Source organism: Neolamprologus multifasciatus, chromosome 19 (assembly GCF_963576455.1).
Source record: "Neolamprologus multifasciatus chromosome 19, fNeoMul1.2, whole genome shotgun sequence".
NCBI classification, from domain to species: Eukaryota; Metazoa; Chordata; class Actinopteri; order Cichliformes; family Cichlidae; genus Neolamprologus; species Neolamprologus multifasciatus.
In genome coordinates, this window is record NC_140457.1 from 8,598,787 (window position 1) to 8,624,908 (window position 26,122).

The 26,122-nt window shown below is 38.4% G+C and overlaps 1 protein-coding gene across 4 annotated transcripts in view; it reads left to right on the plus strand.

The window, feature by feature from the left end:
- Positions 1-26,122, plus strand: part of pacs2 (phosphofurin acidic cluster sorting protein 2) — a 76,331-nt gene that overhangs the window by 44,824 nt on the left and 5,385 nt on the right. For 2 of the 4 annotated variants that reach the window (XM_085144406.1, XM_085144409.1), the window contains exons 2-22: positions 1,384-1,471; positions 1,761-1,850; positions 2,660-2,785; positions 4,330-4,492; positions 4,783-4,856; positions 4,994-5,074; positions 5,882-5,941; positions 6,023-6,177; positions 8,265-8,355; positions 8,701-8,760; positions 9,011-9,135; positions 9,244-9,376; positions 9,832-9,936; positions 10,100-10,206; positions 10,299-10,453; positions 12,178-12,288; positions 13,183-13,291; positions 13,919-13,951; positions 23,906-23,948; positions 25,186-25,228; positions 25,715-25,850. In XM_085144406.1, coding sequence (XP_085000532.1) covers positions 1,384-1,471; positions 1,761-1,850; positions 2,660-2,785; positions 4,330-4,492; positions 4,783-4,856; positions 4,994-5,074; positions 5,882-5,941; positions 6,023-6,177; positions 8,265-8,355; positions 8,701-8,760; positions 9,011-9,135; positions 9,244-9,376; positions 9,832-9,936; positions 10,100-10,206; positions 10,299-10,453; positions 12,178-12,288; positions 13,183-13,291; positions 13,919-13,951; positions 23,906-23,948; positions 25,186-25,228; positions 25,715-25,850 — 2,088 coding nt within the window. The remainder of the gene's footprint in view (positions 1-1,383; positions 1,472-1,760; positions 1,851-2,659; positions 2,786-4,329; positions 4,493-4,782; positions 4,857-4,993; positions 5,075-5,881; positions 5,942-6,022; positions 6,178-8,264; positions 8,356-8,700; positions 8,761-9,010; positions 9,136-9,243; positions 9,377-9,831; positions 9,937-10,099; positions 10,207-10,298; positions 10,454-12,177; positions 12,289-13,182; positions 13,292-13,918; positions 13,952-23,905; positions 23,949-25,185; positions 25,229-25,714; positions 25,851-26,122) is intronic. The other 2 variants (XM_085144407.1, XM_085144408.1) reach the window with 2 other exon arrangements.

Sequence of the window (26,122 nt, forward strand, 5' to 3'; positions counted from 1 at the left end):
GTGAAAACCCAAAGCAAAGACATACTTTTGCAACACCTCCCTCTGCATAATCTGTGAATCCCCGAGTTTCTGTACTGATATGTCATTAAATCTGTGGTAAAAATCAACACGATCATACACTTGTGTCTTATGTACACTGTATATAATGGCAGCCACTCTAGAAAGCGACAGCTCTAAGAAGACTTATTAATATTTGCAGGAGTGCCTATTATGCAGGAGATGTCCATTAAAGTCACAGTTAAAAAGTTCTAAAAGAAAAATGTCAACAGAAGTTTAAATGAAAGTCTTTCTGGCAACATGGCCCAAAGGCAGTTTTATTTTCTTCTTCTTCTCTTCTACTAAATGTGTCAATGCTACAACCCACAAACGTTTCTACAGAGTCTCAGGAGGTAGAGTGGGTCGGTGGCTCGATCACGCCGGCAGCATCTTTGGGCAAAATACAGAGGATCCTTTCTGTTTCGAAAATGGGAAATTTTTGAAACGTGTTTAAACAAACATGGAAAAACAGTGTGACATTATTTTTCTGTGTTCATAAATCTATTCGTTTTGGCACGATCCCCAACACCACTGGGTCCAATGTAGCCCCGAACAAGGACAGAGCCTCGACCAGACATTCACGGTCTCTCCTGACCTCCTCCACACACATATTGATAACAATTAATAGGTCAGGAGAGTTCAAATTTGGATTCATCGCTCCAAAAGACCTGTTTCCATCATTTGGAGTCCACTTCTTATGTAATCTGGCATACGTCAGCCATAAAAATAGCTACTTGAAAGCCACTGAGACAATTTCTGATGAGGCTTTATTGAACACTAGCTGGATCAACTGAAGGGCCGGATGAATCTTGCACGTCTTGTGTTAGGTCTTTACTGGATTTTTTCCTATTCCTTTAAAGACATCAATATTAGATACTGTTCATTTGCTGGAGATAGCTCTTTGGAAATCATGTTAGTGCAAAAATCTTATTTTTATGCCTGTCAAACTGTGTTATGTGTTGCATTTTTTTAATAGTTAGGTGCAGTTTTTATGCCTGAATGAGTCACAGGTTATACGACTGATCTGAAAATAAGATAAAAAGCAGCCGGTGTTCAAAGAAAAACTTTGATAGACCATCAGAAAGCTTGGGAACTATAAATTACAAGAAAATCTGACTCCATGGATGGAAATCTAAAGAAGTAAAGGGTGGCTCGAGACCTTTGCGCAGTTCTGTACGTGTTCTGTGCAATTGTTGGCCGTCATCTCTTTTCCTGAGCGTGTTTAGTAAACTCACCATCTGGATTGTTGTGAATGACTCATGTGTTTGTGCTTATTAAAAACACCCCATCAGTACTAAACTAAACATGTTTTCCTGCCTTCGTCTCTTTCTGCGTGTCTGTGTTTAGATTGTGCAGTCTGACCCTGAAGAAGCTGGTCGTCATGAGGGAACTTGATAAAGAGCTGATTTCTGTGGTCATAGCAGTAAAAATCCAGGTACGCTCTACATACAGTTATAAACACGACACCACAGAATGTGGTTTGTGTGTCCTGTTTGAGGTAGTCGTGTTGATTGAGCTCATTTTGGTCATTTAAAAAAACGTTTTGTTTTAAATGGTAGTGCGCATCATTTTAGGTCCTTCATATGCACACTCTATAAAGTGTTGCAAAGTAAGTAGCAGCTTTCAGAGAGAGTGCATACTTTCAGCATATAGTGCTCATTAAATGAAACACCAAAGGGTTAGTATTTTTTAAATTATTTAAATATTCACGTGTGTTTTTGCAGGGCTCCAAACGGATTTTAAGGTCCCATGAGATTGTGCTGCCACCCAGTGGGTCTGTGGAGACTGATCTGGCTCTCACCTTCTCGCTGCAGGTAAAGGAGAAAAAAAATCATCACCTTAAAAAACAACAACAATGAGAAAACTCAAACATATGTTCCCAAATAAACCATATGGGAACAGGTCTTAACTCTGCATTTGTTGTTCTTCTTCGAGGTAACATCTGACACTGTTAACTATGCGTGGGATGAGGTTTATTGCCATAGTTGCCATGGTAACACAGTTCCATTATAGATCATTTTGAGTATTGTAAGAAATGAAGAAATGTATTTTCCGCAGTGCTGAAAGCATGTATTAGTCTTTGAGCGTGCACGGATATTAAGCCTGGCAACAACAAAATCTGCATCAATTTGCGCACGCACACACGCGTTCAGTACAAGCTGGAGGCTGAGGCAAACTTTAATGGCGTGTCTCTGGACTATTTTCAGTCAGCTCGGTTTCAAAAACAAACCCACAGGGTGATGAAGAGGCAGATTAGGCGACTTTTAATTGAGGATGTTTGAATCATGCGTAATGCAATAATTAGCATTTGTCATTTTAAGTGAACAGTTCATCAGTTTATGATTATGTGCAGCTGACTCGAAGGAAAACTACAGCACCTCTCTAATGAAGGAACTGTCACGCAGTGCTCCAGTTTGCCTCGCTGATGGTTTTGAACACCAGTGCTGGCTTTTTCTATGAATTTGTTTTTGTTTTTTTGTCTTTTTATGGACTTTGAGTGAAATATAGAATATCAACAAACCTTTGCTTTATTGTTCAAATCTATACTCCAAGCTGTGGGTCCAAGTATGAATGAGTAACTTATACTTTTTCCTCCTTGTTTTCCTGTTTCTCTCACACTCAGTACCCACACTTCTTAAAGCGGGAAGGAAACAAGCTGCAGATCATGCTCCAGCGGCGAAAAAGATACAAGAACCGAACCATTTTAGGCTACAAGACTCTCGCGATTGGATCTATCGATATGTCAGAGGTACAGTCTTGCCCTGCATATATGCTCATGTTGTTCGCCTCGAGTGTTAACAGTGGGTTCAGGAGCTCTGCTGCACTTGTGTTCTGAAGACTCTCTTTAATAGCAGAAAAGTGCCAGTCATTTTTCTACCATCGTGCCAAAACAATTAAAACTGAAAAGTAATAATTGAAAGTCTTAAATTATCCTTAACATGTCCCTCTGTGTGGATACTGTTGGGTTTTTTTCCCGTTTCAACCCAGATTTTTATTAAATAAATACACGTTTTATTGTTGTTCAAATTAGAGGCTTATAAGTTCTAATAAAAGTCTCTTCTGAATTAGGGCTCATAACCCAAAGAGATGTTGGGCAGCTTTTTGTGCTCATCCAAAAACCAAGTGACTGATTATGAGCCCTTGGCACAGACTTGTAAAAGATCCTGTCCTATATAGACTCTCAAACTTAAAGAAACACACAGCGACCTCAAATCTCAAACCACAAGTCAAGCTGTTGGTGTTGTTGTTGCGTTGGTTGTCTGTGGTCATTCGTTTGGCTTTTTGTTGTTTGCAAGTCATTTTGTGCATCTTTGTTGTTGTTTGTAGGCATTTTTTAGTTTCTTTTTGTGTTTTTGGTGAGAGTTTATAGTCAGTTTTGGATTTCTTACCAGTTTTTTTTTAAATAATTTTGAGTTTCTTGAGTACAGTAATATATCATATCTTTGTCATGCCTTGTACCTTGTTATGGAAGTGAACAGCTGTCCAGCAGGCCTGTTTTTCCTCCATCTTTTCAAAATCCAAATAAAAAGAAGGTAACTTCTCTTTGAAAATTTTCTTGTAACCACCATGAAGAAAATGGTAGTTTAATAGCAATAACACAGGTTTAATGCATTTATTCTCTTATACTTTTAGTAGATGAATCTTTTATGTTTTAGGTGCAGTTCCATGATCTTTGCATGAGATATTAAGCATTTGTAAAATCATCAAACATATGTACAGCGGCACCAGAAAGACGTTAAAAATGGAGGAAATAATAGAAACAGGCTTTTTGTGTTTTAAGAAAACCTTGAAGACACAAATGAATGGATTGATTTCACTGCACATGATGCTGATCCACCAAGGAGTTCCCATTTGGCTGACAAAGCTCAGCGGAGCTTATTAAGGTCACATCTTGGCAGCTGAGAGAAGGATAAAAAAAGCATTAATGCAGCTGAGATTGGGGGGGGGGAAAGAACAAGCACAGAGCTGTACTGACTTGAAAGAAAGAAAGAGTCTCTACAGTTTCAGCTAAAGGATTTAAATCTGTGAACAAAACCTACCACATAGGATACAGTGTAAGCTGCTGCAAGGGGATGTATGCAGTCTCGTGAGACTGTTGGAACAGAAAGGATCGGTCTGATTTTCAGCAGTATTGTTTTTAAGTGACCTGGGTTTGTTCTCTGCTTAGGTGCCGTGGAAGAAGGCATTTGACCTTCAGCTGTTTGTGTGAAGCCTCTTAGGTAGTTCAGCACCTGCAGGAGGTGACTGAACTGGGCATTTCCTCTCTCGCTCATGATGTTTGGCCTCTCGCAGGTGATGCAGCACCCGACAGAGGGAGGCCAGGTTCTGCCTCTCTGCAGCAACCAGAAAGACATGCTTGGAAAAGTCGCAGAGATCTGGATCTTTTCCCTGTCCAGTCAGCCAATAGACCATGAGGAGGCAGCCCTGCAGGGAGGACAGAAGATCAAATGCTCTGGTATGCTTTGCTTCTCATTACCCCTGATGCTCCGAGGCAAAAACAGCGTGACGCCATCATAATCACCTAATATGCTTGATGAGTTAAACAGAGTGGCGTTTCACACGGTTTAGAGTGTTTTTTTCCCCCACTTCTCTTTCTCTAATCACCATGAAAGCAATAAAATCCAGGTAGCATGCAACATCATGCATATATTTAGAAACTGGCTGGTTGTCAAATTTTAAAGGGGTCATCGAAAAACGTATGAAGCATCTTCTACACTCAATCTTTAATCTGCCTGCTGTCTCCAGATAACTACTCAGAAGAAGAGTACGAGAGCTTCTCCTCAGAGCAGGAGGCCAGCGATGACGCCGTGCAGCCACAGGTGTTTTTTATTTAGTTGTTTATTTTTAAAGGCTTTTGCAGTTTGGGGGGATAACATGTTTTACATTATTCAGGTCAGTCTGTATTCTCTCTGTATTCGTTTAAAAAATATACATGTTGTGTCCTTCATGTTTTCAGGATCTCGAGGATGACGAGTATGACGTGAGAAAACCAAAGAAGCAAAGGAGGTCGATTGTAAGGACTCCCTCCATCACCAGAGTAAGAGATGTGATGATGCAACTGCAGATCTACTCTGAGCATCCTGCCTGCAGGGAAACAAAGCTTTCTCTGTGACAGTGAATGTGTGGTTAATTCTCCATCCAACCACAGCGTGACAACTTAAACTTTAAGAGTTTGGCCTGATGAAGAAAGCCGTGTTAATTAGAGAGCTTTAGATTAATTTTGTCGCCGTTTTCACCTTTCTGCACTCTAACAGCTTAACCAAGGTTAATTGGCTTCTCTTGTAAAGATAATTTAGTTTCTTTCTTTATCTTGCCATGTGTCCTGAACCGCAAAAAAAGAATTCCAGATTCTGTTGAAGCTTTGTTGCTGCACTGTAAAACAAAGGGCCTGGAAGTCCAGTTGACTCGTGGGTTTTATCTGTTTTTGCTCCATAAAATCATTTTTCATTTGTTGATACCTGATGTAAAACTACTACATAGTGCAAGAAGGTTTTGGATGCAGAAAACAGCTATAAAAAAACCCCACACCTATAATTAGCTGCTTTTCAACAAACCTAAACAGCAGATGATGGATGTTATAAGGCTCAGCAAGCCAGAGCAGCAGATGAAAGCCTCAGAAAGCAGATGGAAGATGATGTTGCTTGATTATTGATTTACATGAGCACACACTGCAAAATCGATACCCGGCCAACACTGCAAATGTATCTACTGCTGGTAAAATTACTAAATTGGAGGAGCTCCTGCTCAGCAGCGGCTGCAGCTGTTTTTTTTGTACTGGCCAAAGTAAATCAGAACTAGGTCACAATCTGACTTGCGGTTCTGCGTTTGTTCTCCTGTGTTTTAGCAGCAGAACTTTAAGCAGCGTGTGGTGGCTCTTCTGAAGAGGTTCAGAGTTTCAGATGAGGTGAGTGTCACTGTCTTGCATTGGTCTGGTCGTCTGACTGTGGAGCTGCAGAGCCATCGGATATGTGATGTTTTTGTGAAGGTGTTGGACTCGGAGCAAGATCCTGCAGAGCCTCCTCCCGATGTGGAGGAGGAGGATGTGGACCTGGACAGCGTGGAGTTTGAGAACCCCAGCGACAGCGGCCCAGACATGGATGATGACGACAGTGTCCTCAGCACGCCGAAACCTAAACTCAAGTGAGTGACATACTTATACATGGTGTCCATGGATTTCCTGCTGGTTAGACTACATGGACTGTATGTAAAAGACAGATGTAGCTTCTGGTCTTTCTAATCGCCAGCAGGGGGCAGTCCTCTTGTTGCAGACATATCTTTTATTTTATATAAATCTATAAGAAAAGCACCTTTTGCTCACTTTAATCTGTTACCTCAATTGAGTTTATGTTCTCCTTTATACGGTGGCCCTGAGAGGCCAAATGGACTGCAACTTAAGAAAACTCCAGCAATAAGAAAAATGCTGCAAAAGCACACAAAACACAACGCAAATGGGGAAAAAAAACGACAACGGAAATAGGAAAAAACAAAACAGAAATAGGAAAAAACAGATTTCCAAAAGCACAAGGGAAGTGTTTCTGGGGAGACAATAACCCGACGGACCGGTTGCAGGAACCAAAATATGCTAATAATTGCGCTGGGAGACACTTAAAAGAAGTGGAGGATCTATTGGTTTTGTGAGGAAAGAAAAGATGAGAGGTAAGTTAGTGTTAGCCTAACTATTAGCCTAAAAATCCGGCATCAGTATTATATGAATCGTGATAAAACACACCTACTATGGCTGTATCCCAATTCAGGGTCTGCAGCCTTAAAGTACGCAGCCTCAACGGTCCTCAAGAGCCGCGTACTCAAAGACCGCTAAGGCCGGAAGTGCGAGGCTTGTGACATGGGACGGTCGAGCCTCCGTTGCGCTGCCCAGGTTGCCTAGCAACCATGATACTAACAACTGGAAACGTTTCATACAGCTTTGTTTGACAGAAATGAAGGAGAAAATCTTTTGTTCATTTGTTTGTTTGTTTCTACATGAGCTTTGATCATTCTCTGTAAGATTAAGCTCAGCTATTGAACGGCGTATATTTTAAAGTAAAGGCTTTAAGTTAGTACAAACGTCACTAATGTCACATAACTTTGCCGACATGTGGCCAACAGTAATGTTTTAATGTTCTTTGTTATTAAACATTTGCACATAAATAAGTGACATAATATTCAGCACTTACTTAAAGTTTACTCTTCGGCCGCCCCTCATCCGCCGTTTTTTTCGGCAAAATTATCCACACCCACCGCCGCGCTATGCATTCTGGGATATTTTGGGCCACGAAGTCTACACCGCCACATCCTTAAAATTCAGGAAAAGGAAGGACGCATTTGAGGGCCGCATTTTGAGCAGCCTTTGGATTGGGACAACCTTCGTCGCGTCGATGTGACGTAATTGGCCTTAAAATGCGGCCTTTAAGGCTGCAGACCCTGAATTGGGATACAGCCTATGTTTTGGGTTCCTGCAACTGGTCCGTCGGGTTATTGTCTCCCCAGAAACACTTCCCTGGAGTTTTCTTAAGTTGCAGTCTGTTTGGCCTCTCAGAGCCACTGTACCTTTACAAGTTTCAGCTCTTTGTTAATACAGCACAATGTTTATTTTGTAAATAGTTTTCCAGTTTACAAGATATTCCCTCAAATATTCCTTAAAATAGACAACAAAGAAGGGGCGCGCTTTAGGATGTGGCCTCTTTGTGACTGACAAGGTGTGAATCTGTGGTTTACTTGGTGTATCAGTCAAATCTGGCTTCTCTGTGTAAGTCGGCAAACCAGTTCACAGCAGCTGCGTCCATTTTACCTGCTCTAATGTAACGTTGGCAGCAATTCTTTTTAATTTGTTACAGTTGGTCCATATTTTTCCAAAAATATTCTGAATAATGAAAATGTTTAAAAACAATTTATAAAACGGTCCAAAAGACTCATGTTTTTATGTTTGGCTAAGAAATTGGGAAACAGGTGCAGAGTTTATTGGGACACATGTAAACTTGGAAATATAATATGCAAGTCAAAACAGAGTTTGCACAACTCAAACATTCAGATTTGGATTCCTCACTCCATAAGACTGATTTTCAGTCCAGTTCTTGTGTAATTTGGCATAGATCAGCCGTTTCACCCTGTTTCTCTTTCTTAGGAATGGATGCTTGACAGACTGAACTCATTTCTGGCCGTGTACTTACCCTCTCACTCAGAGGTATATTTACATGATGTGAAACAAATGTATTTTTCTTCTGTTTCAGGCCATATTTCGAGGGTCTCTCCCTCTCGAGCTCTCAGACTGAGATTGGCAGCATCCACAGCACTCGGAGCCACAGGGAGCCTCCCAGCCCGGTGAGACCCCTGACACACGAGCACATTGTGAAACACCAAATGGCCTCGAGTAGTTTCTGCTTCCACATTAATTAATCTCCTCCTTCACTTAAACAAATGAGTTAAACAACATGTGAGTGAACAGCTGGAGGCAGGTGAGCTGCTCTGATGGCTTCTCTGGCTCAGGTTTTTCCTTCAGCCTTCAGGTTTATCCCTCTGGTTGCCTGTTTGCGAAACTGTAGGGCTTCAGTTGAACTAACAATTCATGATGAGTCAGACAATGCTTTACTTTCTCTGAAATTAAAGTTTCCCAGAGTCCATCAAATCCAGGTGATGTTTATTATTCTTCCCACAACCTCATTCCAGGTTGACCCAGATAAAACCAAGTGCACCGGGGATGACGGCGTGTCTGATAACATCCCTTTTGTGAGTGTGAACCTAAGCTTTTTCAGATTGATGCACTGACTCAATATTGTATTTTTATTATATGTAAGAAAGGCTAAAGAAGATCTCCTGTGTTCTCTGTAAGACTGTCAATAAAACCTGTAATCCAAAGACGATCCTTAAGGCATTTAAGATGTGAAATAAGAAAAAGAGCAAGAATGCAGAAACACATCTGCCAGCTCTTAGCTCATAAACACTGGTCCAGTTTTTCTCTGCTTTTGTTTCCCCTCAGGAGCAGCCAGAGGCGGTGACCCCAACCACAGAGCTGGAGATGGACAACATGGACACGTTTTTAGAGAGACTCCCACCGAGTGGCAAAATGACCAAAACAGAGTCTCTTATCATTTCATCCAACAGGTAAATATACATCATTTACTGATAACACACTTATTTCAAGCCTGTAAAGACAACGCTTTAAATGCGCACGCACTTGTCTCTCTCTTCCTTTGCTCTTTTTGCTTTCAGGCAGGAACCAAAGTTGGCAGGGAGGCGAGGCAGAAGCACGTCGCTGAAGGAGCGCCAACCCAGCAGGCCCCAGAATGAGAGGGCCAACAGCCTGGACAATGAGCGGTCTCTGGATACCAGATGCCACCTACAGGTAGGAGGGTAGAAGTGCAGGGGGAACCAAAAACTGTGAGTTTTCTTGTATTCACAGATGAGGGAAAGATTTTCTGAATATTAAAGATTTATTTTTGGCATTTAGCCTTTATTTGAAAGTTCAGCAGGGAAAAATAGACAAGAAAGGAGGGAAAATGTGTCGAGGGAAGATACATAACAAAGGTTTGCAGGATGAACTCAAAATAAGGCCGCCTAATTTCAGCCAGAAAGCATAAGGAATGTTAAAACAGTTAATATGAAGATTGTTCTCAATTTAGGCAAGAGAGTCACTGTTTTGGCAGCATATATGTATAGGACAGAGGTGCTTATTGTAATGACTGTCCGTGTGTTAATGTATTCATAGACATGTGTAATAGATTGTGCCAGAAAAGAAAAGTATGAGATCTTACATTAACATGAACCTAACATTAAGGTATACCTATTTTACTTCCCTAGATTCCCAGAAAGACAGTGTATGACCAACTTAACCACATCCTGGTATCTGATAACCACCTCCCTGATAGTATCATCCTCATCAACACGTCTGACTGGCAGGGCCAGGTAAGCAGCAGGCCTTTTCAAAGATAAAGGTCTTACTTACTTGTATATAATTTTTATTTAGGTCATTTAGTTAATTTAAATTTCTTTGACCAGTAGTTTTTAAGTGTTTAAAGATTTACAGAGCATTAATTATTGGCTTATAATGGAGCCCCTCCTCTCTCAGTATCTTTCAGACATGCTGCAAAACCACCATCTGCCAGTGGTCTGCACCTGCACCACGGCCGACATTCAAGCTGCGTTCAACACCATCGTCTCCCGCATACAGAGATTGTAAGTCTGCCTCCCGTGTTTTATGAAAGCACGCACACTGTGGATTAATGTTGCAGTAATCCAGAGCTGCACTGCTTGTTTTTTCTCCCTAGCTGCAACTGTAACTCCCAGACGCCTGTTCCTGTAAAGATAGCGGTGGCTGGAGCGCAGCACTACCTCAGTGCAGTTCTGAGGCTTTTTGTGGACCACCTGTCCCACAAAACTCCTGACTGGCTCGGCTACATGAGGTTCCTCATCATCCCTCTAGGTTTGTGACGGTGTAGCTCTCGTCTCTTCTGTTGTTAGGTGCACCAGTGAGGTCATGTTTTTGTTTAGTGGGATTAGGCAAAAACTACTTTGATGATTTTCTTTAAAGTTGGTACAGCACGGACAAACGGAGCCCCATTAAACTTCAGGTGGTGCTTACAGCAGAAGCAAATGGTTAGCATGGGTGGAGGACTGGGGGCTAGAGGTGGAACTAGACTGTTATGCAAGATTATTCATGTAACCTTTGAGCATACCCCATCACGTACGCTATATGGACAGAAGCGTTGGGCCACCTACACATTACACCGACAGGAACTGCGAGGCTATGCTGTGAAGCTCCCGGCACACAGTTTTTGTGCTGATGTTAATGCCAGAGGTGATTTAGAGCTCTGCAGTTAGAGATTCAGCAGAGCTTGGGCGACGTTTACACACTATACACCTCAGTACTCTGCAACCTCGCTCTGCAGCTGTTGGAGTTGAGCTGCTGTAGTTCCTAAATGCTTAGACTTTGCTTCAAGAGCACTCAGAAGGCGCAGCTTCCCTCGAAGGGCTATACTAAAACGTTGATGTTTTGTGTTTTTATTATAACATGCTGACCTATGCGCTAGAAGCATTACATACTAAAATTATTCAATTTATTATCTTCATATCCATATGATTGGAGCAGAATCGGCTGAAATCTTTGCCTTCTATAAGCTGTAAACACTTTTTAAAGATATATTCATTTGTGACTGCAAACTGAAACTACTGCTACTTACTTGGAAAAAAATTACTTTATATGATTTCTCACATATTTTATTTTATTGGGTTTTGCTTTCCAGAAGCATTTTCTGTCAGTCAGTCAGAATCAGCTGTGAAGCTGCTAAACAGGAAGTCATACAAGGCTCCTTTCTCATTTCTCAGTTTGTGCCTTCTCGATTCCTTTCCTCACATCTTAGTCCCTTCAACCAGGGAAGAAAGAAGGAGAGAGGAGCTGAGGCGACACGCATTTATCAAAATCCTTACACATCCTTGCTTCAAAGTCTGCTGTATCCCTGATATAACTGTGTTCATGACTTTTTTATTTTTAAGGCTACTTCTAATAAAAATCAAATAGTTGACCAATTTATAAATAACTCAAACACTTTATGAATAGACATAAATTATTCTGCTCCTTCCCTGGTTTATATATTCCAGCTGTGTGCAACTCTGTTATACGCTGCAAAAATACTTCTGCAGAGGATATAAGTGTGCATCCTCAATTATATCTCCTCAGGCAAGCCTCCTCTGTCCTCCGACCTCTGACCTCCAGATAGATTTTGGGATCCAGTAACGTCCTTTAGCATGGCATACAGAGGCACAGGCAGGAGGACTGAGGACAGAGGAGACAAGGAGGCACAAATGACAGAAATGAGAAAGTGACGTTCGCTCAGGGCCTCACTGTAAGGAAGCAAAAGCTAAAAACTTTCATGAGCCGTCTGGATATTTCAAATTTTCTGTTTGTTTTTTTTTTTTTCATATTCGCACATTTGTGAAAAGCAGACCAGCAGCTTTTTCAGAGGTCTTGTGCTCTACTAATTTTTCAATATTTAAAAGTGCTGTATTTGTGTAAATTGCAGTGCTGCTTGTTAATATTAGTTTTAACCTCGTTGTAGTGGAAACGCGATGGTGATATTGATGTCAAACCGCAGCAGCTCTGCACTGTTTTTTTAAATCACGACTCTCTCTCTTTTCCATTGGCTTTAGGTGCACATCCAGTCTCCAAGTATCTCGGCACTATTGACTATCGATACAACAGTTTGTTCCAAGATGCTGCCTGGAGGGACCTGTTTCACAAATCAGAGGCTCCAGTCGTTGGTGGGCTGTCACGCTTTTCTTTGAACAACATAACACTCATTTGTTCAAAGTTTAAAGAGCTTTTAAAGAGCCACTGACATCCAATTATTTTAACCAGAAACATAATTATGATGTTACACGCTCACTAGCCACTTTATTAGGTACACCTATTTGCTTGTTAACACAAATATCTAATAAGGCATTAACCTGCTGAAGCTCAAATTGAAACTCAAAATGAGGGAGAAAGGGGATTTAAGGGACTTTGAATGTGTCATGGTCGATGATGCCATCTACTTCCCATGCAACCATCTCTAGGGTTTTACAGAGAATGGTCTGGGAAAAGAAAAAAACAACATCCAGTGAGTGGCAGATTTTCTTTGAGCTGCCAGGACAGTAACACTGAAGAGCATCTCTAAATGCACAACACCCCAGACACTGAAGCAGATGGGCTACAGCAGCAGAAGAGCACACCAGATGCTTCTCCTGTCAACTCAGAACATTAAACCGAGGCTACAGTTTGCACCAAAGTTGGACAACAGACGAATGCTGCATGTCTGGTTGTCTCAATTTAAGCTCCTACGTTCACTCAGATCATCTCAAAGGAGTTTATTGAACATGATAGAAAGTTTGCTATATTCAAATGGCTTCCACAGTCACTGGATCATAGTCCAGTAAAGCACCTGTGAGATGTGGGGGAAGTGGACTTTCTCATCAGGGATGTGTAGCCCACATATCAAAATCTCTGAGGAATATTTCCAGCACCTTGTCGAATTTATAACAAGTATTATGGTAATTCTGAAGGCAACAGTTGACCCATACCGGTAGCAGTAAAGTATACCTAATAAAATGGCTGGTGAGTGAATACTGTATGTTGCTGACTCTGTAATCAGGTACTAATCACCGTCTCACTTACAGTCCAGGAGAACCCAGATGTAGTTTCCAGGGTAACGCAGTATATGGTGGGAGCTAACGGAGCTCATCAGCTCCCTATTGCAGAGGCCATGCTCACCTACAAGCAGAAGAGGTACGTGCTTTTTTTTCTCAGGATTTCACCCTCATTTAATAACAAAAATAAAGTTACAATCTAGTTGTTATGAGAGATGCATGGAAGCCTTTGTTTTAGGCGTTACAGTCAAAAAATCTGAGTCTATGTTTGCTCTAACAAATGCTTCTAATGCAGAGCTTTCAGTATTTTTAAACCGGGTTTCAAATGTTTATTTAAAGAGAAATCCACAGTGATGAGTTACTAGAATCTCCCTGAACATTACAAATTGAATTAAAAATACCTGCACTGCATATATTATTATGTATATGCTGTAAGTATGCTTCTGTGGTGCAAGTTACTCACACGCACAAGAAGGTTTTAAAGCAAACATTAACTACGGAGAGTAGATTATTAGACATTTGCTAGTAGTAAACAGCCAGCTTAGCTCAGGCGAAGATTAAAGGCCACAGAAATGAGGTGCAGCTTCTGGTTTCCATTCAGCCCGTTTTTGAAAGAAATACTGAGTGAATAGTTTCACTAATGTTGCAGGGTTTGTCTGTTTGTGTGGGGGTGGGTAGTGTGTCTTCTAAGCATCACTGTGTTTCCATCACCGTGTGAGTGAATAACATGATTTATCTTTGTGTTGTATGTTTTCTTTCTTTGAAGGAAAAAGAGCTTTCATTTTGATTTTGCAGTAAGGTATTGTGAACGATAGTCTGTTTCTCATGTAGCCTGGTGATTCATGCGCTTTCTCTGTGGTTCACGCATTTCTCCTTGAACCTTCTCATTGTTTTTTGGATCTTGTCGCTTTAACAGCTGGCTAAATTATCAAAAGTTTCAATGTAAGCTTTCCAGACTAAAGCTGCAACGACACAGAAGCAGTATGAGATGTTTGAAGCTGCACCAGATCAAGTTTTGATTTTGACATTTTTATGAAATCAGCCAGTGGGGTGCAGAGGAGCTTTATACACTGATTGCAATTCTCAGCATATAAAGATATTTAAAAATAAATAAAATAACCCCATTGGTTAGGATGTTGTGTAAAATATATATGTAACAGGAGCACGGTGACCACTGTGTGTGTTTTCTATAAGTTTCAAAGTTAAATGTTTCCCCATTTCTCAGTTCAGAGCCTCCTTTGTTGCAATTCTCCCTTCTGGCAGCATAGGTTGTTCAAAAACATGTGTATCTCATTCAGCATTGGAGCTTCCACACATGTGCATATTTCCCTAAGTCTGGTGCACTAATGTAATAGCATCTCTACTAATATGCATGCTCTCGTTTGAGCTGTGAACTCGTACAAAGCCAGATGGGTCCCCCTCTTGTTTGGCCCAGAAGACGTGAATTTAAAAAAGGAATTCAAGTTTTGATTGGTCAGGCCAAAAGACTTTCTGGTACATATATCAAATGAGCACTGCCTCATGTATTTTATTAACATGTAGAGGTTTAACGGTTCTTCAGAACTGCTTTTCACACCATGTGGTTATTTCCACTGCTGTGCATGTTTGTTTTTAATGCAGTGCCATTTTTTTAGCCTTGCATCTTGATATTTCCCCTGATTCTTGGAATCGGGTGTTTTAAAAACCCCTAATTCTTTAATTAATTGACCAACTTTAGTGGTAGATGTTGGAATAGCTGTTTACTTTCTCATTCTTTAGTTGCCCACTGTTTTTGCAAACAAGGCTGTTGTGGTAGAGAGAGTAATAGCTTCGTAGTGCAGTGTTTAACACAACAGTCAAAAGTAATTTTGTAGTAACAGAGAGGGGGAGATTTATATATCATTTCTATCTGCTCATAAAGAAACAACTATTGGGTGATTAGTAAACTGAGCTGAGCCCATCTCTGTGCTAAATGTGCTAAAAGCTAACGAAAACTGATTTAAATGGATGTTACAGCAGTAATAACCCTGCACATAATCCTCTGTCAAACCAGGAATTTGCATGGTTTGGTATGGATTAAATAACCATGATTTAATATTTTAATTAGTGAACTTTTAATGTGCAGGAAGCAGATTCGGTTCCTTTTGATTGGACCAATGTTTTAATAATTAAATTTTATCAGCATCTGCTGAAGAGCTTTTAGTGCTGCATGTATGCAGGCGTTTGCTGAAACAGAACAATTAATTGTCAGCGCTGAGCCGACGTAATTTTCAAGGAACGATCGTGCTGTTAAAGTGGCAGGTGAACATTTACAATCAGCCTCTTTTGTTTCTCCCTCTTTGCTGTTTCATGCTTCCCGGCCATTCATGTCTGTCTGTTATTTATCTACTAAGATGTATGAGATGTGGATACTGTCATGTTATGTTGATGCACTCTTCTTTTATTTAATTATGAACTGCAACCACCAACAACATTGTTTGGTTGAATCCAGTTTAATATCGGGCAAACATTTTTATACATGTACACACAAATTACACATACGAGTCTGTAAGGCTTTAATAGCTAAACAGGCATTTTATTGTATGAATATTATTTATTTCTAAATTATTTTAATAGGCTGTGTCTTGGAGAGGTTCAGGTGATTTGATTATTTTTATTTTATTTAATGGAATAGCTCAATAAGCACAACTATATATCCATTTATAGTGGAGAGCATCACTCTTTCTATGCGCTTGCCTGTAGGTAAATATCCATGCATAAATCTGAGGTAAATCTTTAGACGATCCTGCTGGATGTTCAATAAATAATTTGAATAACTTACTGGAAATTGTGCTAATTTGTTTCAGTGAGAATTATTACGAAAATATTTGGAGATTATTGAGATCATTGAGAAGTGCCACTCTTGGACGTGGAAAAAGCTTATTTTAATTAGAGGAGTATAAATGCTTCTATAAAGTGCATGTTCATAATTCTGCTGTCTTCAACTGTTTACATGGGTTGATGTGCATGTGCATCTTTCAGATATCAAACATTAAATTTAACTAGAAAAATTTGCATTTCCTGCGAAAATGCAGTGTGGATGCTTTAAAGCTGAAGCTGTCTGCAAAAACTAGCTGAAAAAGCTGAAAAGTTGCAGAAATTGTAAAAACTTTGCAGAAGCAAAATAACTTTGCTAAAATGTAATAACTTGGCAGAACTGCAATATCTTAGAGGAAACATAATACTTGGCAGAAATACAATAGCATAGCAGAACTTGGCAGAAATATTGTAACTTACCAGAAACATGATAACTTCTCAAATATACAAGAATTTAGGAGAAATAGTATAAGATGACAGAAAGAATATATTTAGCCAAAAATACTTAAACATTACAGAAACACTATGATTTAGAAAAATAGTACAACATAGCAGAAATACTGTGATTTACCAGAGACACTGTGATGAACTATGAATATTGTAATTTTAAATTAATACTATGTTTTAGCACAAATACTATAAAAAGCAGAAATACTATAAAAAGCAGAAATACTATAATTTAGCAGAAATACTATATTAAGCACAAAAACTAAATTAAGCACAAATCCTATAAAAAGCAGAAATACTATAAAAAGTAGAAATACTATAATTTAGCACAAATACTATATTAAGCAGAAATACTATAATTTAGCAGAAATAGTACATTAAGCACAAATACTATATTTAGCACAAATCCTATAAAAAGCACAAATACTATAATTTAGCACAAATCCTATAAAAAGTAGAAATACTATAAAAAGCACAAATACTATAATTTGACAGAAATACTATCATTTGGCAGAAATACTATGTTTCAGCACAAATACTCTAGTTTAGCACAAATATTATAACATAGCAGAAATACAATTATATAGCAGAAATGCTATATTTAGAAAGAAAAATTTAATATAGTAGAAATAATATGATTTAGCAGAAATACTGTAATCAGCACATATACTGTAACATGACAGAAATTCCTCCACTTAGTAGTAATACTATAACATAACACAAATGTTATGATTTGGCACAAAAACCATGATTTGGCAAAAATACTATGATTGAGCAGAAGTACTATGATTGAGCAGAAGTACTAAGATGTAGTAAAAGTACTTTGATTTAACAGAAATACAATTATGGAGGACTAGTACTTTAAAATGGCAGAAATATTGATACACACACATACACAGAGCCTACAGGGAACAGTATTTGTGCCATGGAGTGTTAACAAGAATGTGAGGTCCATATTAGAAAAGCTGGTAAAATGATAAAAGTTTGCAGAATTGTAATAAATGATGAATATGAATTACTGGTCTGTGATAGTGTAATAATTTGTAGGGAGAAAAACATGTTGATCAAGGTGGAATCGAACCCACGACCTTTTGGTTGCAGACCTGTGTCATTACCAACTGCGCCACTGGGAAAGAGAACGAGCGCCTGGAAAACAGGGTGATGAGCAGTCAGAATTAGATCGCGGTGAGGGGCGAAAAACGCCGTTTTTTGGAGTTACAAAATGTCGTGTAACTCAAAAACTAGGTGGACTAGAAACATAATTCCTGTACTGGGTAAATCAGCGGACTTTGGTGTACTTTGACTGCGATTTTCATTGCTCTTTGTACATCCATCGCTGAGATATGACGAGAGAAGAAACGGCAGACCTCAGATATGATTGGCTGGCTTACAAGCCGTGAAGGTCCCAATATGCAAATTTGAATGCCTGAGCCCTCAGATATGATTGGCTGGCTGGGAAGCCGTGAAGGCCCCAATATGCAAATTTGAATGCCTGAGCCCTCAGATATGATTGGCTGGCTGGGAAGCCGTGAAGGCTCTGATTTGTGAATTTGAATGTCTGTCCTCACAGAGGATTGGCTGCCTGGGGACCTGGCAGTAATATATAGAAATAGTATGATTAAGCATAAATACTACATTTAGTAGAAATACTATGTTTTAGCACAAATACTATAAAAAGCAGAAATACTACAATTTAGCAAAAATAATGTATTAAGCACAAATCCTATAAAAAGCAGAATTACTATAATTTAGCAGAAATACTATAATTTAGCACAAATACTATATTAAGCACAAATCCTATAAAAAGCAGAATTACTATAATTTAGCAGAAATACTATAATTTAGCACAAATACTATATTAAGCACAAATCCTATATTAAGCACAAATTGTATAAAAAGCAGAAATACTATAATTTAGCAGAAACACTATAAAAAGCAGAAATAGTATAATGTAGCAGAAATACTATAATTTAGCAGAAATACTATATTAAGCAGAAATACTATAAAAAGCAGAAATACTATAATTTAGCAGAAATACTATGAAAAGCAGAAATACTATAATTAAGCAGAAATACTATAATTAAGCAGAAATACTATATTAAGCACAAATCCTATAAAAAGCAGAAACACTATAATTTAGCAGAAATACTATATTAAGCAGAAATACTATAAAAAGCAGAAATACTATAATTTAGCAGAAATACTATGAAAAGCAGAAATACTATAATTAAGCAGAAATACTATAATTAAGCAGAAATACTATATTAAGCACAAATCCTATAAAAAGCAGAAACACTATAATTTAGCAGAAATACTATATTAAGCACAAATACTATATTAAGAACAAATACTATATTAAGCACAAATACTATATTAAGCACAAATACTATATTAAGCACAAATACTTTAAAAAGCAGAAATACTATATTAAGCATAAATACTATAAAAAGCAGAAATACTGTACTATGATTTGGTAGAAAAACTATAATTAATCAGAAATACTATATTTTGCAGAAATACTATATTAAGCACAAATCCTATAAAAAGCAGAAAGCTCAAATACTATAAAAAGCAGAAATACTATAAAAAGAAGAAATGCTAGAATTTAGCAGAAATACTATAAAAAGAAGAAATGCTAGAATTTAGCAGAAATACTATAAAAAGCAGAAATACAATAATTTAGCAGAAATACTATATTAAGCACAAATCCTATAAAAAGCAGAAATACTATAATTTAGAAATACTATAACACAACACAGAAAGAGAGAGAAGCAAGTTTTTAGGTCAGTCAAGCAGCCTGGGAGCTGGTAAATTTGAATCCACCAATCAGAGAGGCTGTGTACTTTTCCCGCCAAAACAGGTGCAGCCGTTTTTACACACGCAGCAGAGAGACAGGATTTTTGTAGGCCCCAATATGCAAATTTGAATGCCCGAGCCCTCAGATATGATTGGCTGGCTGGGAAGCCGTGCAGGCTCTGATTTGTGAATTTGAATGTCTCAGTCCTCACAGAGGATTGGCTGCCTGGGGACCTGGCAGTAATATATAGAAATAGTATGATTAAGCATAAATACTACATTTAGTAGAAATACTATGTTTTAGCACAAATACTATAAAAAGCAGAAATACTATATTAAGCAGAAATACTATATTTTAGCAGAAATACTATATTAAGCACAAATATTATAAAAAGCAGAAATACTATAAAAAGCAGAAATACTATATTAAGCAGAAATACTATATTTTAGCAGAAATACTATATTAAGCAGAAATACTATAAAAAGCAGAAATACTATAAAAAGCAGAAATACTATATTAAGCAGAAATACTATAATTTAGCAGAAATACTATATTAAGCAGAAATACTATAATTTAGCAGAAATAATATAAAAAGCAGAAATTCTACAATTTAGTAGAAATAATATATTAAGCAGAAATACTATATTAAGCAGAAATACTATAATTTAGCAGAAATAATATAAAAAGCAGAAATACTATAATTTAGCAGAAATACTATATTAAGCAGAAATACTATATTAAGCAGAAATACTATAATTTAGCAGAAATAATATAAAAAGCAGAAATACTATAATTTAGCAGAAATACTATAATTTAGCAGAAATACTATATTAAGCACAAATCCTATAAAAAGCAGAAACACTATAATTTAGCAGAAATACTATATTAAGCAGAAATACTATAATTTAGCAGAAATACTATAAAAAGCAGAAATACTATATTAAGCAGAAATACTATAAAAAGCAGAAATACTGTACTATGATTTGGTAGAAAAACTATAACTAATCAGAAATACTATATTTTGCAGAAATACTATATTAAGCACAAATCCTATAAAAAGCAGAAAGCTCAAATATTATAAAAAGCAGAAATACTATAAATAGCAGAAATGCTAGAATTGAGCACAAATCATATAAAAAGCAGAAATACTATAAAAAGCAGAAATACTATATTAAGCACAAATCCTATAAAAAGCAGAAATACTATAATTTAGCAGAAATACTATAATTTAGCAGAAATACTATAAAAAGCAGAAATACTATAATTTAGAAATACTATAACACAACACAGAAAGAGAGAGAAGCAAGTTTTTAGGTCAGTCAAGCAGCCTGGGAGCTGGTAAATTTGAATCCACCAATCAGAGAGGCTGTGTACTTTTCCCCGCCAAAACAGGTGCAGCCGTTTTTACACATGCAGCAGAGAGACAGGATTTTTGCAGGCCCCAATATGCAAATTTGAATGCCTGAGCCCTCATATATGATTGGCTGGCTTACAAGCCGTGAAGGCCCCAATATGCAAATTTGAATGCCTGAGCCCTCAGATATGATTGGCTGGCTGGGAAGCCGTGAAGGCTCTGATTTGTAAATTTGAATGTCTGTCCTCAGAGAGGATTGGCTGCCTGGGGACCTGGCAGTAATATATAGAGATAGTATAATTAAACATAAATACTACATTTAGTAGAAATACTATGTTTTAGCACAAATACTATAAAAAGCAGAAATACTATAATTTAGCAGAAATACTATATTAAGCAGAAATACTATAAAAAGCAGAAATACTATAATTAAGCAGAAATACTATATTAAGCACAAATACTATATTAAGCACAAATCCTATAAAAAGCAGAAACACTATAATTTAGCAGAAATACTATATTAAGCACAAATACTATAAAAAGCAGAAATACTATAAAAAGCAGAAATACTATAATTTAGCAGAAATACTATATTTTAGCACAAATACTATAATTTAGCAGAAATACTATAATTTAGCGGAAATACTATAATTTAGCAGAAATACTATATTAAGCACAAATCCTATTAAAAGCAGAAATACTATATTAAGCTCAAATACTATAATTTAGCAGAAATACTATATTAAGCACAAATCCTATTAAAAGCAGAAATACTATATTAAGCTCAAATACTATAAAAAGCAGAAATACTATAAAAAGCAGAAATACTATAATTTAGAAATACTATAACACACACAGAAAGAGAGAGAAGCAAGTTTTTAGGCCAGTCAAGCAGCCTGGGAGCTGCTAAATTTGATTCCACCAATCAGAGAGGCTGTCTACTTTTTCCCGCCAAAACAGGTGGAGCTGTTTTTACACATGCAGCAGAGAGACAGGATTTTTGCAGTCTATTTCTCATAGTGAGGACTAAACTCAAACAAATGGCCATAATTTCCTAACCGTAGGGGCTAGAACGGTCATTCTTACACCGTTTTGTTCAGAAGAGATGGGGGAATCTTAAAGTGTTGACAATTTATCATTAAAAATATGAATTATTAAAGTTATTTGACTTCTAATGCACCATAACTGAGTAGAGGCTAAGCGAAAACTGCCTTGACTTGCCCTCAAACAACGCTTTGTAACTCTAAATCTATTTGGAGTATCGATATCATTCTTTCACCGTAAGAGACAGCGGGCTTTAGTGAACAGTCATGGAAATTTTTAGGTCTCTATGGAAATCCATCAAAAAGATATGACGAGAGAAAAAAGTGGTTCATTTCCAGAGTTTGAAATCTGAAGAAATCTGAGCGAAGGACGAATTTCCTACCCTCAAACAAACGTAATTCATGGCCAAATGGTAATAGGTGAGAAAAAACTTTTTAAATTGTGAGCGTCAGGAGTGTCTGAAGATATATTGGCACAAGCCTCATGTCTTGACTTCGCTTCGTTAAGGAGATATGGCGATTCGAATATGACTCTCATTACAGAAATCAAGCGGTGATTTTGAACAAACTCTCTATTGACTTTCTATGGAGAGTTTTCAGAGTTTGTGTTGGTCTGAGGAGATTTGCCAAAATTCTATAAATCCCACAACAATGATAGTGACAATTTCTGAAAGCCAGCAAAAATACCTACGTTTTGATGTATAATTTGTGGAAGTTGAGTGAAAATTGAGCAAGTAGCAAGAAGTTGTTCGGACATGAAGAGAAGACTGCGAAACTTACAGTACCACACTGAAAGCCAAGTGCATAGCAACCATAACAACGCATGTATTTTGTGAAAAATCACAATTTTGCAACTCTAAACTTAAAGAGGGATAAGATGAAAACGGTAACAGATATGAAAAAGTTGAAATATACATGAATAGCCCAATAATTTGTGAACATTTTAAAATTTGAATGGTTGTTCTACGTGAAAGTATGAGGAAGTAGTTAAGTTTCAAAAACAAGCAAAATTTAGCAGAATTTTGGAAGTTTTACATTCATTTCAATGGGACAAAAAATTGCATAAAAAGCTTAATATTTTAAAAAGTATAATAGCAAAAAATACCAAAAGATATTGCGCAAATTAGCAGAAATAGCAGAATAGTTTAAAATTTGAATGGTGAAAATAGCATAAAAATTGTGGAAGTAGTTCTACGGCAAAAAACGTACGGAAGCAACTTGAAGAATAATAATAATAATAAAGAATAAAGAGAAACAGGAACTCAATAGTGTGGATGCCTTAAAGCATCCACACAATGAATGGATGAAGTGGCTTAAACAATACTCACGTACTCTGTCGTGGTCCATACCAGGCAGACATCAGGCTCTCTCTCTCTCTCCGGCTGCTCTGAAGTGATTACAGCAGAGATGTGTTGGTGTTGGAAAAACAAACTGTTACCTACTGTAGGCTGTCTGTCTCTCTCTCCCCCTCCTCTTTAGTCTCTCTGTTTCTTCCCTGGGGGGGCGATGGCAGGTTTCTTCAAGGCAAGAGCAACAACCTTTCGTGTCGCTGAACATCTTTACATTCAGAACACGTAGACCTACAGAACAGTAGAACTTTATTCCGACTATTTTTCTGGGTATTTCCGGGAAAATAGTTCACACTGTAGAAGGCTTGTTAAATGTTGTAATGCACTACCTCTCACAGGTAGTGCATGGAGCCAAAAGGTTTTGGACTTAGGTTGGTGCTCTTCCTTTTCATTGACTCCTTTATGACTCTAGTTGACTTGTTCCCCTGATGGACTTGCTGCCTTGCTGAACGTCCTCATGACTCTGTTTGGGTCGATCCAGTCTGGTGCTGCAGTGATTTGATGGCTTTGTTCGAGGCCCCAAATCGGCCAAAAGCTTGCATGTTTTGCTCTCTGCTTCTCCAACTCCAATCAGGGGCCTGCCGTCAGGAAGTGAACCCATTTTAGTGGAGGTTAAATCCAAGCAGCATGTGCAGCTGAGCTTTGCATAGTCCCCTATGCAAGAGAGGACTCAATTATTTCCAGATGTAAAACAATGGAAATCAGCATCACCCAAAGTCATTATGCACAAGTTACTAATGACTAGATTTCAATGTTACTAACTTTAGATTTACATTCTTCAAATTATAATCTTAATTTTGTTTAGTACTCTTTGTAGCCAAGTTTAGGAAATGCTTGTAGCATGTATTCCCTTTAGAGCTGGCTACTTTATTTTGATCAAACTCTAATTTCTCTCCTTGTGCCTTCTTGTTACCTGCACTCGTTACAGCCCAGATGAGGATTCATGTCAGAAATTCATTCCTTTTATCGGGGTAAGTATTATCTCTCTCTCTGCCTAAATACACTGATCAGGCATAACATTATGACCACTGACAGGTGACGTTTACCTCTTTATCGTGACACGTGTTAGTCAGTGGGATATATCAGGGAGCGCGTGAACATGTTGTCCTAAAAGTTGATGTTTTAGAAGCAGGAAAGAGCTTGAGGATTTGTGCGAGTTTGACAAAAGGTCAAATTGTGATAGCTAGACGACTGGGTCTCCAAAACTACAGCTCTTGTGGGGTTTTCTTGGTCTGCAGTGGCCAGTGTCTATCAAAAGCAATCCAAAGAAGGAACAGTGGTGAACCAGCAACAGGGTCATGGGCGGCCAAGGCTCACTGATGCACATGGGGAGTGAAGGCTGGCCCGTGTCGTCCAACAGACCGCAAATGAGCTACTGTTGTGGAAAAACTTGATGCTGGTTCTGATTGAAAGGTGTCAAAGATTACACAGTGCATCGTATTTTTGTTATGCATGAGGCTGCATAGCTTCTGACCAGTCAGGGTGTCCTTGCTGACCCCGTCCACCGGTGAAAGCACCAACAATGGCCAATAACAAAAGATGATCACGGAGCAATGGAGGAAGGTCTGGTCTAATGAATCACAGTTTCTCTTGCATCACCGGGTGTGTATGCATCGCTTACCTGGGGAACATCTTTCTGTGGATAGAAGGTAACCCGGCGAAGGCAATGCGATGCTTTGGGCAATGTTTTGCTGGGAAACCTTGGCTTCTCCCATTCATGTGGATGTTACTTGGACAGGTACCACACCTAGCATTGCTGCAGAGGATGCACCCCCTTTCATGGAAATTGCATTCCCATCCTCTTTCAGCAGGATAATGTGCCCTGCCACAGAGAAAAAATTTGATCAGGGATGATTTGAGGAGCACAGAAACGAGTTTAAGGTGTTGACTTGACATCCAGATTCCCCAGATGTCAATCCAAGTGAGCATCTGTGTGATGTGCAGGACAAATAAGTGTAGGTGTGAGGGATCTGTTGCTAACATCTAGGTGACAGATACCACAGCACGCCTCCAGGGGTCTACTGGAGTCCATGCCTCGAGTACTCAGGGCTGTTGTAGCAGCAAATGAGTGACCAGCACAATTTTAACCAGGCAGTCACAGTGTTATGTCTGATTGATGCAAATACTGCACTTTATCTGTGGGTTTTTGTGGCACTTTGAAGTGGTGCTTAAAGTGATAAACCTTTGCTTTTCCATTCTGTTCTTCAGATGGTGAAAGTTGGCATTGTGGAGCAAACAGCTGCAACATCAGGTACACCAGTGTTTGGCCACTTTGTGGTTGTTGAATATTAAAAGAGATGTTTTGTCATAGGCTGCATGTTAAACCTTTATATAAGACTTCATTAGACAGCTTTACTGAATGAAGTGAGCAGCAGTGCCATATCTACATTCCTGTTGATCCTTATGAGCTTATTAGATGTAAATATATTCTCAAGGCATTAATAATCAATTCCAGAAGGACTTGTTGATTTATACTGTAGCAATTAATCCCGTGAGCCTGATGTTATATCATCTTTGTTATGCTGAGACTTTGAATAAATAAAAAGCTTCATGTTAGTGTTGCAAGTCAACAAGAAGACATTTTTGTGTTTAAAGTCATTTAAATGGAGAGATGGCTAGTTTACTGATTGTAGGTATGATGCAATCTAACAATATTTCAAAAGAAATTGCAAGAAATTGTTATTCCTGATGCTGCTTGCCTCCTTTCACAGCTCTTTTTTGCTTTTTCCTTTCTCAGGAGACTCTGATGATGCAGCGCCTCTGGGCTCCTCGCTGCTCTCCTCCACCCCTCCACAGGTATCACCCGCTTTCAAAGAGGCATCGCCCACGCCGCCCTCGTCTCCCTCTGTCAACACCAGCTTTTGTGCTTACAGGTAAAATGTGCTGCCTGCTGGAGGGAAATTACATCAAGTTCTTTTTTACTAATGTCCTTGCGTAATCAAAGCAACGTCTCTGCACAAAGTTTAAAATTAAATGTTTGAGCCACAAGATATTTCATCTTCTGAGACTCTATACAAAGTCTAAGAGCAAAACTGGCACATTGCAAGAAGCTTTATGCAACGCAGTCTCTTTGAGCTTTCAGATTCAAAGCTACTGATGCAAATTCTTTACAAAAATCTGTAACGTTTTACGACTTGTACGTGTA